This window comes from Ursus maritimus, unplaced genomic scaffold (genome assembly GCF_017311325.1).
Source record: "Ursus maritimus isolate PB19 unplaced genomic scaffold, ASM1731132v1 scaffold_32, whole genome shotgun sequence".
Taxonomy (NCBI): domain Eukaryota; kingdom Metazoa; phylum Chordata; class Mammalia; order Carnivora; family Ursidae; genus Ursus; species Ursus maritimus.
Window position 1 is genome coordinate 25,574,692 of NW_024425786.1, and position 19,508 is coordinate 25,594,199.

At 47.6% G+C, this 19,508-nt stretch overlaps 1 protein-coding gene across 1 annotated transcript in view; it reads right to left on the bottom strand.

The window, feature by feature from the left end:
- Positions 1-19,508, bottom strand: part of CSMD2 (CUB and Sushi multiple domains 2) — a 567,391-nt gene that overhangs the window by 504,900 nt on the left and 42,983 nt on the right. The window contains exon 2 of the mRNA XM_040619227.1: positions 2,035-2,251. Within this exon, the coding sequence (XP_040475161.1) occupies positions 2,035-2,251 (217 nt within the window). The remainder of the gene's footprint in view (positions 1-2,034; positions 2,252-19,508) is intronic.

A 19,508-nucleotide genomic window follows, 5' to 3' on the forward strand; every position in this document is an offset into this window, starting at 1 on the left:
CTCTGCTAAGCCTGCAGGCCCTCGGTGGTGAAGTGAACGGAAATGAGCAGGTGGGGAAGATCACAGAAGGGAGACCCCAAGCAGGGGACCACCGAGTGAAGGCATAAACCCGGGGGGCCTCCTCCTCACACATGGCTGGTTGGCCAGAGTGGGCTGCTCTGGGGCCGGGAACACAACCAGGGCCTCCCCTCCCAAGACCCCCTCCCCACCCTTCCAGGCCAGACCAGCCCCCCCACCTCCCATGGGTGTTCTGCATTGCACTCTCACAGTGAGCAAACCCAAGTGGCAGAAAGCAGAGGTCTGACGACATCCGTGTGGACCTCAGAGCAGGGAAAGCTGGAACGGCTCCAGGACGCAGAACCGGAGTCTGCCTCCAGCTGTCCACACCCCAGCGAAGCACCCCATTAGCCTTTCCATCTTTCAACTTCATTCAACATCCATCAAAAGTCTATGCAAGGGCCCCACAGATGGTGTCACTGAGCTCAGGCCCCGGTGGTGAGGACGCACTCCCTTCTAACCTCATCCAGACTCTCCAGTCCCAGTCTCCCCTGTTTTATCTCTAGCTCTGATGTCCTTGAACGCTCAACTCACATATTCACATCCATGCCCACCGCCCCCATTAGCAGGTAGCCCCAAGAAGACAGCGGCTCTGCTGTGCTTGCTACCGCATCCCCTGCACCCAGGCCACTGTCTGGAACATAAGGGGTGCCATGACATAGCTGTGCAGTGAAGAGGACTGCAGTCCCTGTGCCCCCCCAAGTGTCACTGGAGACCTTGTGCACCAAACCTGCCGACTGTCAAGGCAGGATGGATAAGCCCGGCCTTATCCGGGACAAACTACTAGCCAGAGGGGTCCCAGGTGCCCCCACCCTTGCTGCAGGCTTGGCAGCCTCACCTCTGCACTGCCCTAAGAGGGCAGGAAGCAGGAGAAAAGAGGGCTGGCGCTGTCCTGTAAGTGTTGTTTGTGACCCTGCTCCAGGAGCCCGCAAGCTAAGGGCACAGAGCACCGTAAACAAAGCCTTGAGAGTTAAAGCACCCGCCAGGGAACGGCTCATTACTGTTCTGCTCATTAGCACCCTGAGCTCCCCAGGGCTTGGCTGGTAAGCCACTAACCCTCTGGCTCCCTGGGGAGCCCAAAGCCTGGCTGGCAGAACCAGACGAGGCTGGCCACGGACCACGGCAGGCCACCAGGTCAACAAAAGCAGAGAGCTAGGACTCTGGGGCCTTGACTTCTGTCCCAGACAGGTCAGCCTGTCTGCACAGGCCGCAGCCTCCCTGCCTGTCTCCATCCTTGACGTGAGCTCTCTCTCTCCCTTGGGAGACAGCTCAGGGGGGCAGGAAAGCCCTCTCCCGAGTTTTCTCTTCCAATGACCAGGATGGGGTCTGAGAGAGTGGGAACTCTGCTCCAAACTCCTTTCTTGGGGGGTGGGGGGCGGTGGAGGCGCAGAGGGAGAGGGAGAATCTCCAGCAGGCTCCACACTTAGCACAGAGCCCAATGCAGGGCTCGATCTCCCAACCCCAAGATCATGACCTGAGCTGAAATCAAGAATCAGACGCTTAACCAACTGCGCCACCCAGGCGCCTCTGTCCCCAAATCCTGATTCTATGCCCGCAGTCAAGGCCATACAAATGCAAGGCAAATTCCAACAAGTATTGACGGTTTCCAAGTACAGGATGGAGACATGATCACTACTTGCCTTCAACACATATCTGCTGCGTCCAAGGGGAGAAAATAGATTTCCACACGTGCAAAGAATATACACCAACAGATACACACACACATACAAATCCACGCAAAATCCATTTTAACAGGAAGACTTGAATTTCTCTCAAACTCTTTGTGTCTTCTAACTCCTCTTCCCAAGTACACTACCCATCAGTCCCGCCTACCGGCTGCTTCTAAGCTGGAGAAAGGAATTTGGAAACGTAAAGAAAGCAGAGGACTTGAGGACAGAGCCCACAGAGGGCTTTCTTGGCGAGCGGGCTTGGCTCGGGGCCCCCGCTGTTGGCTACGGGGAGGAGGGCAGACAGTACCTGGTGCGCAGGCTCTCTGGCTGGGGCGGGCCATCAAACACCGACAGGACGTCAAAGTCCTCTTCCAGGGCGAAGGACTGGAATACAAGCTGGATTCTGTGCTGGTCCTCTGCGGTGATGGTCCACGTGCAGTTGGCGTAATTGGGGTAGCCATACGGGAACCCTGGGCTCTCAACTGTCCCATTGGGACCTTGCAGTTGGAACGTGCAGTTTTGGCCTGGGAGAGAAAAAGGGAGCAGATGAGTATGGCCAGGAGAACTCCTAGAAGCTTCCAGAGAAACGGGAGCGATGTGAACCCGTATCTCCACGGGCTTCCTAGGCCACCCCAGGCTTGGCACAGAGGGAGGGAAGGTGGGTGACAGACCAAGCTCGGACTTGCTTGTGCCGTGCACTGAGCAGATGACAAAATGTTCATCCCTGGGCTCGAGCCTCGGAACAACTGGGCGATAAGAAAGAGAGTTGGAACTAGAAGCCACCAGACGGGGCAGAACACAGGCTTCCCCTCTAGAACATCAAATGTCAGAACGATGATTGGCAACCTTCTCCATTTTCCATGCCCTCCTGACTCTGCAGGCCCCTCCTCCAAGCTCACTGTCTCTGCTCTAGCCTGGTGCAGAAAACAAAGCCACAAGGGGGAGTCCCTTGGCCTTGGTCCTGTGTCCCCCTCCCCCATCCAGAACCCATCCAACCTGCCCCACGCTGTCCTCCTTCCCCCAAAGGAGGAACCAACCTCTGCTCTGATCTAAACCTAATGGTCCCATCTGCCCTTGGAATCCCATCCCCGCTCCCCGTCAAGAACCTGACCCCTGTCTCTCTCTTGCGCACGCTACACAAGTCCGATCATTTTTCTCTCCGCCGGGGCCTTCCCATTCTAAGTGCGCTCGGGCTCCTTCACCGAGAAAACAATTCCCACTGCACTCCCTCCAGCCTTGTCTCTCTCTTCCCCTTCACTGCCAAATTTCTAGAAAACACAATCTGTCTATACTTTCTGTCTCCATTCCCTTCCTTCCCACTCACTCTCCAGCCCTGTCACTTCTGCCTTCCGGTCTATTGATCCACCCAGGCAGGTGCGCTCAGGTCATGATGGGCAGTGGGTATTTTTCGGTCTTCACTTTAACAGACCTCTGTCTCTGCTGCCATTAAGACTGTTGCTCAGACACACCCTTCTTCTGGAAACACTCCTGCCAGGCCAGAGCAGCTCAGACTTCACCGTGCATGCACAGCACCTGGGTGCCCAGCGGAAATGTGAACTCTGACCTTCTGATGGGACAGCATCCTGCTGGGGCCAGAGGCTGTTCCTCTCACTGGATCTAATGATGCTGTTGCTTGGGGAACCACAGGCTCTCTCCCTCACCACTGCCCTCTCCTTCCGTCCACCCCCTGCTCTTCCTCTGGCCCCTTTCCAGGCTTGGTGTTGGGACCTCTCCTCCTCTCTGTCTGGTCTAAAGGACCTCCCCATTTGCCCACTGACAACCCACAACGTCACAGTGCAGGCTAGACTTCCCTCTGAGCTCCAGCCCCGACATCTCCTTTGGGATGCTCAGGCTTGTGGTGTCCCCCTCCCTCCCTCTCCTCTGACACTTCCTCTCCATCACAACCCCACAGGCAATGTACCACCCTGTCTCTACCCCCACTCCCGCCCTCCCCGCCCACACCAGTCTCTCTCTTGGACTGCCATAATAACCTCCTAACTGGTCAACCGCATTTAATCTGGTCCTTGCCAACACTGCAGCCCGGGGTGTCTTTTTATCTTTTTTTTAAAGATTTTATTTATTAATTTGATGTAGAGAGACAGCCAGCGAGAGAGGGAACACAAGCACGGGGAGTGGGAGAGGAAGAAGCAGGCTCCCAGCGGAGGAGCCTGATGTGGGGCTCAATCCCAGAATGCTGGGATCACACCCTGAGCCGAAGGCAGACGCTTAACGACTGCGCAACCCAGGCACCCCTACCGGGGTGTCTTTTTAAAACGGAAATCTGATCAGGTTATTTTGCCTCCCCTCAACCTACACCAAACCTTCCATGATTCTTCATGGCTGTTCAATAAGGAAAAAAATCACTTATAGGCCCGGGAGGGTCTCTGAATCATCTGGCCCTTAGTGACCTCTTAGACCCAGTGTCCACTAGCCTTCTAGTCAAACACTGCCCTCTCCTCTTTTCTACCAGCCATGCTATCTTCCTGCACAACCACAGGACCTTTGCACATTCTCTTTTCCTAGAATACTCTGCCCTACTTTCTGGGCATATTTATCTTTCAGATCTCAGTCCAGTGTCTCTCCTTGACTAGCTCAACCCCTCTATTACATGTTCTCATGACACCATAAGCTCTCCTTGATAGCACTTATCATAGAAGCAAATTTCCATCCTTCCACGTGATTAGTTCATAAGTATCTGTCTCCTTGCCAAGCTGCAAGCTCCATGAGAAGACAGACCATATGTGAGTTTTCCCGTCTCTGAATCCACACCCCAAACTCAGTATCAGGCACATGGTAAATTTTTAATAATTTAATATGTGGCTTCTATTTAGTGAGTGTTTGGTTAGACACTCTTCTAAGAACTTCGTATAGACTGCGTTGTTTAAGCCTCACAAACAGCCCTCACAGATGGATACTATTAATATCCATTTTACAGATGAAAAACTAAGGCAAGAGAAATTGAGGAATGGAGCCCCAACCACACCGTTACTCACAGAAGGGGTTCACACGTGAACGGCCACTTCAGACCCCCCTCCCTCCTTCACTCTGATGCTGATAAATGGACTCAACACTAATTTTTTTTTAAAGCCCACTTAGGGATTAACTGACAAAGGACAGTTAGTCTCTGAAATGACTTCACTATTGAGAACTCTCTTAACACAAAGTATCCCATTAAAGGAGACAAAACTTAAAGTCTTCTGAATAAATGCTAAAGGGGCATTTGATAAAATCGGACGTGTAACCCTGATTAAAATTAGCATTTGGAACTAAGACAAAGATTTCCTTACCATGACACAGCATCCATTTTAGAACAATAACCGACATCATACTTACGGCGAAACACGTGATTGAGCTTAGGAATGAGACAGAAATGCGACTATCACTTGTGAGGTTTCCTGACTTATTGGAAGAGCTAACTCATGCAACACACACGCACACACACGCACACACACACAAAAGGAGCAAGAAAAAACATGGTTTGCAAATGGTATTTTAATATACCCAAAACCCAAAGAAATCAATTATAAAGCTATTAGTACTGATTAAAAAAAAAACTCTGTAACATAGCCAAAAGCAAAATAAGTTTACAAAATCAATACCATTTCCATATGCCAGTGACTGATAAAAATATAAAGAAAAAAGTTCTTTATGATAACTACAACATGCATGCAAGACATAGAAATAAGCTCAGTAAGAAATGAGCAGGCACTGTATGAAAATGCCTTTTCGAGAGGGATTTTAAAAACCTGAATAATTGAAGAGACATAACGTCATCTTGAGCAGGAAGACGAACTACTGAAAGGTTAATTTAGAATATTAACCTTTTGAAAAGTTAATTTATAAGCTTAATGCAATTCTGATCAAAAGCCCAATGACCTGTTTTAAATTTGGTAAAATGATACCTAAGTTTAAGTGGAAAACTAGATGGTCATAGACAATGCATATTTTTTGAAATGGTAGTGAATGCAGTACCCTTCCTCTGCAAGATACTAACCAGAACCACCAAATGAGGCTGATGAAAACAGAGTGGCGGTCCAGGAGCGGACAGGCAGAACGTGAACCAGTGTTGCGGGAACAGTCTTAACACACGTAAGAATGGAAATACGTACAAGACAATATTAAAAAACCAATGAGAAAAGAAAAACATTTTTGCACGGTCACCAAATTAACTGGAAAAAGAACCGCTACCTCCCCAACTCACACCATCTACTAAAATAAATTCCAGATGCAGAAAAGAGAACAAAATCAGGCCCCCAAAAAAATAATTAGAAAAAATATAGGCAAATAATTATCTGGTTGACTTTTCTGAACAGAAAAACTGGAAAATACTACAAACCTGGTAGTTTTATGCAAAAAGTACATATATGTCAAAAATAGAAACAGAAAAGGATAGAAAAATGTTAGGACAAAAGTCATTGCCGTAATATACAAAGAACTGTTGCAAATCAATAGGAAAACAACAAGCACTATCACTGAAAAATCAGACAGGGTCTTGAACAAATCAGTTTACAAAAGAAGACATAAGTGGCCCAGAAACCAGAAAAATATTCAGCCACAATAATAATGAAATAAAGCTTCAAAGGAGCCCCCTAATTCACTTCCCTAAACTTCCCCTCATTGGCACAGGCACCAGATCTACTCATGTTTCTAAAATCTGCCCGGTGATGTCATTGTATTATGTCATTTATTCATTCATTTGTTCGTTCATTCATTCCTCTAGGTTAGACCTGGTGAGGGGCCACGGGGCCCAGATCCTAGACCAGAGATAAGCAAACACACCAATGTGGGCACCGAGTGATGCACAGAGTGCATCTTGAGGTCAGAGCCCACAGGGGCCACACCGTAAAGGCCACCACCATCCGTGTCCCAGACCACCACCGATACCAACATTTACCACCATCCCCAGCATCCCGGGCTGCTGCCTGGGCTCAGAGCGGCGCAGATCTGCCATTTCTAATTCAGAATCTGGATATAAACGGTACTCCTGCTACAGAGAAAGCAGTGAAGGGGCTCACAACAGAGCCCCTGGGAACACTTTCCACGTACGGGGACAAGAAAGGTGATGGAGTAGGGGGCAGGGAGGCAGGCAGAACGGTGGGAGGAGAACCAGAGGGCATTTCCACGCAGGAGAACTTGACTTAATGTATTGAGCACCACAAACAGGCTAAGATGAGGGTCTGGGGCAAGGTCACTCGGTTTGGTGTCTCAGTGGTCCCTCTGGAAGTAGAACGCTGAGAGTGCGAGATTCGTCCTGGTCCCTGCTGCATCCCCAATGCCGACAATTCAGTAAGTGTTGAATGGATACACGAATTTCAGCGAAGGCAGGTGGACAGAGGCCAGATCGTAGTAAGGAAAGGCAAGATGGACTGGTGACAAGGCGGAAGCCCTTATATCTTAAATAATAATTTATACATTTTGCTCATTGGATTTGGAAAATACAGGCACGGATGAACAAAAAGGAAACATTATAACCGCACCATCCCTGCAGAGGCAACTGCTATTAATATTTTCATTTTTTTCTAGATTTTTCCAGACACGTTTCACAAATTCTGTATATATAATGGGTGCTCTTTCTTCAGTAAATTATTCTTGTCTTAAATTACAAGAGGCAAGGTGCATTTGCGACATACATAGATATGCATATATGCAACACAAAGACGTAAAAAGAAAAACCGATCTCCTAGCTCTCTCCTTTCCACCCAATCCAAAGTGACCAGGCAGCTATGTGTCCCTCTCCAACCTTCTCCACTCTCACGCAAACAAATAGACACATTCTGGGAGAATTTTTATTATTTTGTTTAAAAATGAGATCCTACATTAGCTCGCTTCTCTGCAATGTGCTTTCTCACTTAACAAGACGTCAGGGACACCTTCCAGGTCAGCAGATACATATCTAACTTATTTTTTTATGTAAAGGTGTAATATTCCACGGCAAGGATGTATCTCAATTTATTCAACCACTCCCCGGTTGATGGCCGTTCAGGTCATTTCTCGGTTTTCTTTTGCAACAATTCGGTAAACATTATAATACAAGCTGCTCCCCCAAGATATTGAATCGGCTCAATAAACAGCCTTTTAAATGGATACACAACATTCTGGTCTCTGGTTAAACTAGAATTTACTCAACCGTTCTCCCACTGTCAGACATTTCAATTGTTTCTGGATTTTTTTTTTTTTCTGTTTTAAATAAGACCTGGACATTTTGTAAGGTCTAGTGACAAAAGGAATGCTGGTCAGTGCAGCGGAAAAAATGCCCGTCCACGGCCAGAGAGGCCCAGAACGAATGTTCACTTACGCCACAACCGCATCCAGCTTCGGTTTCGAGGTTGGGGGTGGTGGTATTATCTATATGACGCTGGCTGACCTCGGTGGCAGGCACTGTTAGAGATAGATAGTGCTAGAAGCCTGACTCATTGGGAAGTCTCCCTGAAATCAAATGTTTGTTAGTGAGTTGAGAAAGTTATAACCCAGAGAGCAGCCGCTCCAGACTGAAACGCTAATAGAGAGGGAGTCCGTGCCAAAAGGGCTAAATGTCCTTTCATGCCTGTAAAATGCTGGATTTCTTCCAAGAAAAGAGCTACCTGTTCTTCATCCTTTTTGTAATTGCGATTATTTTTTAATTCCAGTAGAGTTAACGTACAGCGTTCTGTTAGTTTCAGGTGCACGCTCTAGTGATTTCAACAATTCTATACGTTACTCTGGGCTCGTCACTGTAAGAGTCCTCTTAATCCCCTTCACCTATTTCCCCCACCCCATCAGTTTGTTCTCTGCATTTAAGAATCTGTCTCTTTTTGTTTGACTCCTTTTTGTTTGTGTTCTTTTTTTTTTTTTTAGGTAATAATTACCTGTTTATTTTTTTATTATAATGGTTTTTTTATTATGTTAGTCATCATACAGCACATTTGTGTTATTTCTTAAATTCCACATACGCATGAAATCACATGGCATTTGTCTTTCTCTGAGTGGCCATTTCTCTTAGCATAATACATTCAAGCTCCATCCAGCTTGCTGCAAATGGCAAGAGACAATCCTTTTCCATGGCTGAGTAATAGTCCATGTTTATATACACCATATCTTCTTTATCCATTCATCTGTCCATGGACACTTGGGCTGCTTCCATATCTCGGTTATTGTAAGTAATGCTGCAATGAACACAGGGGTGCGTGTATCTTTTTAAATGAGTATTTTCGGATTCTTTGTTCTTCACTTCTCATGACCAGTGTACTGCCCTATAGACAGGAATGCTCCTATGCACTTTGATCCGAGGGCAACTTGCATTTCTTTCTCTGTCCCCAGGATGGGCTGCCTCCACTCACCCATACTTCTCTCCAGTCAATGCAGCTATCAGACACAGCCAAGACCCATTTCAGCCTCAAGAACAATCCTGGAGAATTAAAGCTTTGGGGTGTTGTGCACGCATTTGTTTTTGGATGATTTCCCAATGAGAGACTTCCCAAAGTGCAGGGTCCTGGGTCAAAGTATGAACGTTTGTGGTGCTCTGCTCTGGATCTCCCAACTACTTTCTAGAAAACCTACTCCAATTCCATTTTCAACAGCCATGCCTACAAATGCCTATCTCAAGCCATCTTCACTCACACTGTGTGTTCTCTTATTAAAAAGTTTTACCCCTACTTGACAGGTACCCCCCCCAAAAAAAAAGCTATCGTGTTTTATTCAGCTTCTCTTTATAACTTCGATTCAACATTTTTTTTCGACTTTCCTTAATAATTTTAAATCCTCCCTTTGGGAACTATCTGATGAAATCTTGCGCTAATTTTCCACTGCGGTGTTTATTTTTTCTTGTTGATTTACATACTTATGTCCTCTAGGCATCACAGTTACCACATACACGTTTGTCGCTGTTTTGGCCTTTTAATTTAGTGATGTTTGACATACAGAGGCTCCCAAATTTTATGTACTTAAATCTTCCGTAAGTTTCTGTGATTTTCTTACCAACTTGTACTAACTCTTCATAGAATCTAGGTTTTACTTTTTCGTCGTATTTGTTGCAAATATTGTTGTCTACCCGGCTGTGTGATTTTTGCGTTGTTTAGATTTTTCGTGTAGGTTAAAATGTTCACTGTTTTGCAAGCAGCGACATTGACCTGCCTTTTTCTCGGTCATATTTTTAGAAAGACCGCTCTACTGAAGATTGGCTGGCTTCTCATCATCTCCCTCAACATAAAGGCTAAAGTCCTGGCCCTTCAAAGACCTACCTTGAATGGATGCCTGGCTGCCTCTTGACCTCTCCTGTCTCTTGTCCCCTCCTCCCTACGGTCAGCCACGCAGCCTCCAGGCCATTCCTTAAGCCCATCACACACTTACTTTGGGACGCTTCAGTCCAGAAATCTCATCCTTCAAGAGCCCATGTGACCCATTCTCTCACTTCCTTGAGCTCTGGAGTCAAATATCACCTCCTTGGAGCCCACCCTACATAAAATCCAGGCCTCCCTGCTTTCAAACCAGGTGCTTAGCTTCCTGCTTTATTTTTCTCCGTAGCATTTAGCAACCACTGCCGTTGATTCTCCTCCTTATTTTCTGCCCCTCCCATTAGAATGGCATCTCTATGAAAGCAGAAGTGCTATTTTGTTCTCTGCTCTATCTCCAGCTCCCAGACCTATACTGGCACATAGCAGATGCTCCTGGAAGAGCTGCTGGTTGAATGAATGAATTCATGAATATTAATTGCCCACCCAACTCTCTGTGCTTGCGATGCTCGCTCTCCAGTTCCTTCGCCCAGCTGACTACAGGTGCTTTGAGACTCCTTCCCTCCTCCAAACTGCCATCTTGGAACCCTCAGGACAATGGCATGCATGTCCCCTCTACTCGCTAGTCATCCACTGTGAATATCCTTGCCTTCACCAAGGGTGGCTTCTCCGTCAGTAGACTCCTTGAGAGCCTATGCCTATTTTTATCTCTACCACTTAGTTCAGTCCACCACCTAGTTCAGTCCCTGCCCATCGTAGACACTCAGTACCTACTGTGGGGATGAGCGGATGCGTGAAATGAATGAATCTTTTCATAACATTCAGAGGACACCTTCCAACTTCATTTGTCTGTGTATTTAGGGTTTATTGGGGAGGTGGCCTAGGAAAAGGTTAAAAGCATGGGTTTGGGAAGCAAAAACCTTGCGTGCAAATTTCCATTTCGCTACTTAATACTTGGTGGGCACTTTATGTAAACCCTTTAAACCTTAGTTTTGATATCTTTAAAATTAACACCCACTTCAACGATGGCTGTGTAGATTAATGTGATAATACCTGCTAAATTGCTAAATGCTCAGAAAGTACCTAACACACGATACATGATCAATAAATACCAGCTCATCTATCCATAAAGATGTGTACTTTTCTTTACATAAGGTCCCAGTCACATCTTGTTAAGGTTGTTCCCAGACATTTTATGCACTTCTTCTTGCTCTAGTGAATACCATTTTTCCCATTATTTTATTTTTCTAGCTGGTTTTTACAGACATACAGAAAACCTATTGATTTTTATATATTCATCTCGCATCCAACTGGGTTTCTGAACTCTTATTAATTCTAAAGATTTCTCAGTTGAGTCCCTTGGGTGTTTTAGGTACACAATCATGTTGTCTACAAATAATGATAATTTTGAGGAGATAACTCTTTTGAGAAGTTTGGCAGGAAAATTCAATTCAATTCTGCAAATATTTGTTGACTGATAAGGTCAATTTTGGACAAATTTAGTTGGAGAAGCCAGTGGGACATCCAGACGGAGATGGCCAGAAGGCAATTAGGGCTGTAGACTGGAATTTGGGAGTGTGCTCTGGGCTGAGATATGGATTCGTCGAAGCCATGTAATTAATGAAGCCGCCCTAAGAGGAAACACAGGGGAAGGCTGCAGATGTGAGGCCGACCATCATGTCCACTGAAGGTGTCTCACCAGCCACGCAGAGAGCCATCTGCACACCTCGAGTCTACAGTGGGACTCTGGCCCAGCTGTAGACATGCCTTCTGGCAGGGGCCCCTTGTCTGGGCAGATGGGGGGAGCAGGGGCCACGCAGTGTCTCTGGCCCTCGGCAATCGCCCTTCAGGAGAGGGTCAGAGACCACGCTTATGGAGATGTTGGCACTGAGCCCCGTGCTCGCCCCCTCCCCTGCACACCAAGCTTTGCTCACGCCGAACAGTTCATCATCCACAAACACCCCAGGCCCTTTCAGGCCCTCACAATGCTTGGCCTGGAGTGCCCTTCCCCTGCCCTCTATCCCTAGCTAACTTTACTCCCCGTTCCAGATTCACTTCACTAGCACCTCCTCTGAGGAGTCTTCCCTGGTTTCCTGGGCAGTTTCTCCCTCCCTCTCTCCCTCCCTCCTTCCATCTGTCCTTTCCTCTTTTCCTCCGCCTCTCCCTCCTTGCTCTTCCTTCCCTCCGCCTCTCCCTCCCTCCGTCTGTCCTTTCCTCTCTTCCCTCCCTCCTCCTGTTTGTCCTTTCCTTTTTTCCTCCGCCGCTCCAACAGCCATCCACCAAATTCCAGATCTCCTCTCTTCTCTCCCAGTCTGTGCCTTTCAACAAAACAACAATGGCCTGCTACTGTTGCTTAAACTCCTTCAATGGCTCCCCTGAATAAAGACCTTCATCCTCAATATGGTGTGCAAGACACCCCCTCCCTGCATGAGCCAGCCCTTGCTCCTCTCCCAGACTTCATCTCTTGCAACTCTTTCCCTTAAATGACACTCTAGTCCAAGCCAGACTCCGTTTCCTTCCTCTGATGCTCCTTGTTCCTTGGCTCACTCTGAGTCTCAAACTCGTTCCCCCTGCCTCTGATTGAAGCATCCTTTCCCCATCCTCTGTGCTGGACACCTCCTATTCATCTTTCAGGTCACAGGTCAAAGCTCACCACCACCACCACCCCCACCCCGGGGAGACCTCAGGGACCGCTAAGGTGAATCATCCTCACCCCAACACGCATCCAAACACACACCCTGCCTCTCCACCATCACACGTGGCACACATTCCCCTGCGCGGTGTGGACTCCGTGTTCTGTCACATTCACACCGAGCCCCAGCCCCCACATTGCCTGGACAGCAGGTGCCCAGTAGAGATGTGCATAACGGCTGCACTTTGCACACCCTACTGAACAGCAGACCCAGAGCTCCTCCAGGGCCATGTCTCTCTCCGGAATCCGAGGGCCCGGCACCTGGTATACATTACAGATGTGCATTAGGGCTGGACGGGAGAGTCAGCATAGGTGTTTCTAATGAAGTTGTGCATTGCTTTTTTTTTCTTTTTTTCCTAGAGGTCTTGACAATCAGAGAAATTCGCACTAATGCTGTGATAGTCTAGTCCGGGTTTCTCAGCTGCGGCACTGTTGGTATTTAGGGCAGAATAATCCTTTGTTGTGGAGGCTGTCCTCTGCAGGTAGCAGGTAGCATGTAGCATGTAGCATGTTTAGCGGGATCCCTGGCCTCACCCGCTGAATGCCAAGGAGCACCTCCCACTTGAAACAACCCAAAATACCTCCACACATTGCCAAACATCCCCTAGGTGGGAAAAATCACCCCTAGTAGAGAGCCACTGCTCTAATTCTTTGCCATTTTGGAGCTCCTAACGAAAGCTAGAAATACTCTCTAGACTAACACCCATAGGATGCTAACCCCCCACCTTTGTCGTGCCTGTCGAAGGGTTCCCAAACCCCTTCCACCAGCGGTTCTTCACCTTTGCTGGGCCATGACCCCCTCTGGCAGCCTCGTGAAGCCTTCACAAATGAGATGTTTGAATAAAATAAATGTTTTTAATGAAATAAACGTTTTCAATAAAACAAAATATATAGAATTACAAAGGAAACCAATTATACTGAAATACAGTTTTCAAAACATTTTGAAAATGTGTCACCTGGTAATACAGGCACTCCTCTATGAATGCATTATTAATAAGATCTAGCAGTGGGCCTGATAAATACCACAGTCCCAACCATAAATGCTATTTCTGGATGGCCTACAACAACCGTATCTTCAGGTGATGAAAATACGTGCGATCTTATCAGTGACCCATTCACAAATACTGCTAATACTGCTGTACCTTGTTGCCTATATTCATCATTGGTAGACATGCCAAGTTTCTTTTTTTTTTTTAATATTTTATTTATTTATTCGACAGAGATAGAGACAGCCAGCGAGAGAGGGAACACAAGCAGGGGGAGTGGGAGAGGAAGAAGCAGGCTCATTTCGGAGGAGCCCGATGTGGGGCTCGATCCCATAACACCGGGATCACGCCCTGAGCCGAAGGCAGATGCCCAACCGCTGTGCCACCCAGGCGCCCCGACATGCCAAGTTTCAACAGGAAATCGGTGAAAATAAAGATGTCATTTTCCCCTATCCAACTTAGGAAGCCCTTAGATTCTATCGAGAACCCCAGAGATCCAACCAAATTCAATCTCTCGTTCAACAAATTTGGGGAAGGTTCCTTAGTTTCAGCCTGTTTATGTATGGAGGTAGGGAAGTGGGAGGGATGGATTTTGTGTGTGTTCCGTGTCCCCAAGTGGAATATAGAGAGAGACATGCATGGCCCGTCTTACTAACTCTCCACTTAACAAGTGGTCCAGGGACACCTCGTTGTTGGATCCCAGGGGCACAGCAGAGAGCACGTACAAACAAACCCAGAAAGACTGGTGCTTTTGCGCAGGTCTGAGAAGGAAACCACCATTTATTCGCAGGCTTCACTAACATTATCTCCCTACCATTTGCAATGACCCTTTGAAATGGCTATTACGTCCCACCCCTGCCACTTTACATGCGAAGAAACTGAAGCTCATCAAGGTTTAAGAACACGCTCAAGGTCAAATGGGTAGCCGCGGAAAAGCAGGGAGTCAAACCCAGGTCTGCGGGAGAGCAACGCTCAGGCACCTCTCTCTGCCAGGCTGCAAGGATTCCACACACCATCAGGGGACACACTTCCCAAGCTACAGTCCTGTTTCCACTCTGCACCCAGCACTGGGGGCAGAGCCTGAGATTTACTGAAAAGAGCTTAGCGCAGTAGCTATGCCACAGGAACATGAAAACAAAACAGGGTCTCCCTCCTCTCCAGCTGGGGATACATCCAGCAAGGGTATAAACAATGTACAGCAGACAGGGTGAGGCGGCAAGCCTGTCCCTGTACCACATCCAGTTGTGCTGGGGGAGTAATCCCATGCTGCTCAGCTTTCTAACTCCACCTGCAGGCTCTCCGATTCCCCAGGACATGCTTAACACAGAAGCCACCACTGTGTTCCAAATATGATTTTCCCTGCCTGGCGATACACAGGCAGCTCATTTGTCATCATTTTGAGCCAACACCAGCCAGGGGTGGTTTATTATGTTGACGGGGAATCCTGGACCAGCAAAGGGATCTCTGCATTGCTGATGACAGAGCCTCTCACTCATCAGGTCGTGCTACATCCCTGGATCAGCACCGAGAGGAGGGGCCGGTGGTCTCTGGGGACAGGCACCACTGCCAGGTCGGTCCTAGTCCTGGGCCAGGTCTTTCGGAGCAAGTACAGAGAGCTAGCATTGAGTTCTCCTCAGCTGAGAAGACACAAGACAAGGGACGGTGGCTGAGTACAGGGGCTGACACACAATAATTCAGGTCTTAGCAAATGCTCGATTCATTCATTGACTCATTTAAAAAATAGTCCTGAGGGGCATCAGGGAGGCTCAGCTGGTTGAGTGTCTGACTCTTGATTTCAGCTCAGGTCGTGATCTCACGGTTGTAAGACTGAACCCCACATCAGGCTCCAGGCACAGTGGGGAGTCTGCTTGAAACTCTCCCCCCCCTCCCCCTGCCCCTCTCCCCCGTTCACGCACTCTCTCTCTCTAAAATAAATAAATAAACCTTAAAAAAATAGTATTGAGCACTCATGGTATCCCAGGCACTACCCCTGGCCTCATGGAGCTCAGCCTAATAATAACGGATTATTAAACATTTCTCCTGTGCCAAGAGCTTTTTTATCACTTTACTGCAAATAAACTCACTCCATCCCTGCAACTATATTGGATAGGTATTCTTACAATTCCCATTTTATAGACAACAAAACTGAGGCCCAGGAAGTTTAAGTAACCTGCCCAAGGTCAGACAATTGATAAATGGTAGAAACAGGATTCAACCCCAGGCAATCTGGTACAAAATTCTGCCTTCTTAACCACTTTCCCATGGATGGATAGATAGACTAGGGGGTTAGGAGTGTGGCTAGATGCTTATTTTAGCCAAAGTGATCAGCCACACCTCTTTCTAGAGCATACTCACAGGCAAAGAACCTTGCCTTGGAAGGGCTTTCACTCAAGAATCAATCATCTCAGCTCAAACTCCTACGTTTCTGCTCCACTGCCTGCCTTATTAAGGCTCAGCCCACTACAGTGAGGCATCCGAAGGGAGACCACATGAGGAATTCTGTGTACACTGGACTTCCCCAAAGAGGAAAAAAAGTAACCTGGGAAATAAGTGAATTGTCAAAAGTATGTGAAGCCAAGCTTATGTCTCTGTCTCTCCCACCTGCCTGAGTGCCTCATGATGGCAAGTACCACATCTGATTCACTATTAAATCCCCACATGGAGTTTGGCATTTCATAAACACGCAGTTAATATTTATTGAGTAAATAGATTAATATATTCAGTTGTCATCTCTACCCTTTCTTTACATTTGTTTCTCTATTCATTAAAGGCTCATGGCTGCTGTTTTACATATACCCATAGAGGAACTGGCTTCATCCCGAAGGAACATAGGCAACTTTAAGTCCTCTGCCCTTCTGTGACTCATATTTGAAAATTAATTAAAAAAAAAATGGGGGGTACTTAACTTGGTGCAGTGGAAAGAATCAGAGAGCCTGGGTTCTTAACGCTGTTTTGCCACTTACTAGCAAGGAATATGGTCAGGTCCCTTAGTCACATAGGCCCCTGCCCCTTCATCTTGAAATGAGCCTCTCAAGGCCACCTTTAGATAGATGCCCTGAGTTGGCTGACCCAAGTCAATGGTTGGTGCTGCTGGAGTCAAAGAGCCCTATCCATGGTCCTGAACCACTAAAGTCCTCAGGGGTGGTTGTTTCTCCTGACCCTAGGCTGCTGGGGATACATGTTCAATTTCTCCCAGGATTTCTGTACCAGATGAGAAGGGAAAAGGGAGTTAGTAAGATGAAGAAGCAGAGGGAGAGACAGGCAGAGCTGGGGAAAGGCATTAATGGAGCAGAGGTGAGGGCAGAGAGCGCTGGAGCTCCATTCAGGGTCCTGAGTGCCTAAGACAATGTCCATCAGCCCTAGGCCAGACAGAACCAGAGGCCACACTAGAGACGGTTTGCCTTAGAAGGGCTGGGGTGAGGGATGGAGGCGGTCCCTTAGGAGTATATCCCTGAGATGTTCCTGGCACTCAGTCCCCAGCAGCAGAGGAGGAGGAGGAGGACAGGTGGGAGACTAGCTCTCTACAGATGAGGGGTGGGGAGACTTGAGATCCAGATGAGACACAAAATCAGACATCCTAAGGGCCAAAGGGAGAACATAACATATGGTCACCAGCAGTTGGGGGCAGCCTCTCCTTTCTCCATAGATGGCCTACCCCCTTATTCCTCCAGCACCTTTATAATGGACATCTGCTGGAAATCCAAATACCCCACTCACAGAGATTTCACAGCAGCTATGGGGAAAGCTCAGTACAGACTTTTCTTTAAATTAGGCATTCAAAGGTCATCTGCAATTTCATTTTGTTTTTCCCACTTTTCAGCAGATGTGCTGCTCTTTTACATGCTAAGGAAAGAGCTTTGTGTTTTGATGCCCCCAATGGTACATTTGAATTTTATATGAGCTCTGTTGGTGATCTGAAAATTGTTCCTATCAAAAAGGAAAGCTTAAATCAGCCACTCTGTTCAGGCAAATTAGTCATGAGGTCAGCCCTGGCCTGGTCCAGTTCAGGTCAGACCGAGATGCCAGCAAGGATTCACTCATTCAACCAATACTCACTGTATATCTACCACCCGCCAGGCACAGGACAGACACAGTCTCCGCTCTCGCAGAGCTTCCCTCTCTTGCTCCTCCCTCCCCGGCCACTCTTGCCTTCTGCCTGCTCCTCCCACAAGGGGCCATGCTCTCACCTCAGGGCCTTTGCGCTTGCTTTCCCCTCTTCTCATAAAGTCCTTTCTCCTCAGATAAGGCAAACTTCTCCTCTTTAAAGTCTTTGCTCAATGTCCCCTTCTCAATGAGGTCTGCCCTCACAGCCCTTAATAAAATCACAACCCTCCCCCACCTCCATCCCTAACACCTCCAATCTCCCTTACCTACTCAGTGTCCTTTCTCCCACAGCATGTATCACTCTATAGCACCCTATGTAGTTTATTTATGTGTGTTTATTGTTTATTGGCTGTTTCTTCCTGTTTGAACACTCATTTCACGAAAGCAAGGTCTCTGTTTTATTTGTTGGTCCATCCCAAATGCCTGGAACAGTGCCTGGCACATGGTAGGCACTCAGTAAATATTTGTTCACTGACTAAATTAACTACAATTTGGTGCAATCACAAATGCACAGCTCATGTGGACCTAACTCCCTAAAGGCCCAGGAAACCAAACCAGCTAGTACGGTTCTGTCTGAAAGCAGTTTGAGAAGGAAGGGCCCACAGATTCAGCCCACAGTGGAATTACAGCCAGGGAGGGGGATCCTGAGTGGCCACCTCCCCACCAGACAGACCTCCTTAGGGCAGAAAACATTGTCTGCCTTTTTCACCAACACATCCTTGAGGGCCCAGAACAGGGCTATCAAAGGAATCAAGTATCGGTAAGCACAAGGGTGGAGGAGCTCCAGCCATCGTTTACCCAGCACTGAGTATGTGCCCCACACAGTGCCGAGCATCTTACTCACATGGTTTCATCCAAACCTCAAAACATCCCAAAGAGGTTGGTGTTATTTTTTACCCTGTTTAACAAATGAGGTTTGGGCTAAATAACTTGCCTGAGTTCACACATATAATAATAGATGGCAAAGCTGAGGTTCAACACAGGTCTGTCTGACTCCTGAGACTGAGATCTGAAAGTATACATTCTACCACTGCACTGGGATGCAAGAGGGAGCGAGACAAGAAGGGAGCGAGACATAGACAGAAGGGGAGGGGAACAGAGGGACAGAGAGACAGAGGGAGGGAGAGAGGGATGGTGGGAGGAAAGAAGGGAGGAGGGGAGGGAGGAAGAAGGAAAGATGGTGGGCAGGCCACATGCCAGATGTAGCATGCAGGTCTAAAACTGCTGACCAGGGCTAAGAAGCTTTTCCTCTTGGATGGACATAACTAACCCTGCCCCCACCCCAACCCCTACCCCAAAGGAAGCACAGAGATGGCACATCTTGTCCTAGAAGAGACTTTATTTTAATTAATTCTTTGAAAACCTTCCTCTCAATTCCTCTCCCCTCCCTCTCTCTCCCTCTCTCAACTTGAATGAACTGAGGGAAAAATGTATCTGAGTAGGTGGATAATCTAAAAATTGTGTCAGGAAGTAATGGAGAAATGTACTTCCTCTTAGAGTCTCTATAAAAGGAAATCATCACAGCTCTCTCGTTGCCCCTCCCCCGTGCATATGCAAGCCAACAACATGAGGAGGCTGGGCATGTGGAAGCATCTGATTCAGAACCTGCCCCAGTGACCTCAGACTTCGGCTTAGAAGACATCCTCACAGTCATTTCCCCAGATGCCCCGTGCTGGCCTTAATGGCTTTTGCTTACCCTGGGCTCCTCCAATCTGGTCAGCCACAGCCTCTACCTAATCACCCACCTGCTGTCCCAGTAGCCTCCTTGCTCCAGCTGAGAGCCCCATCCAGA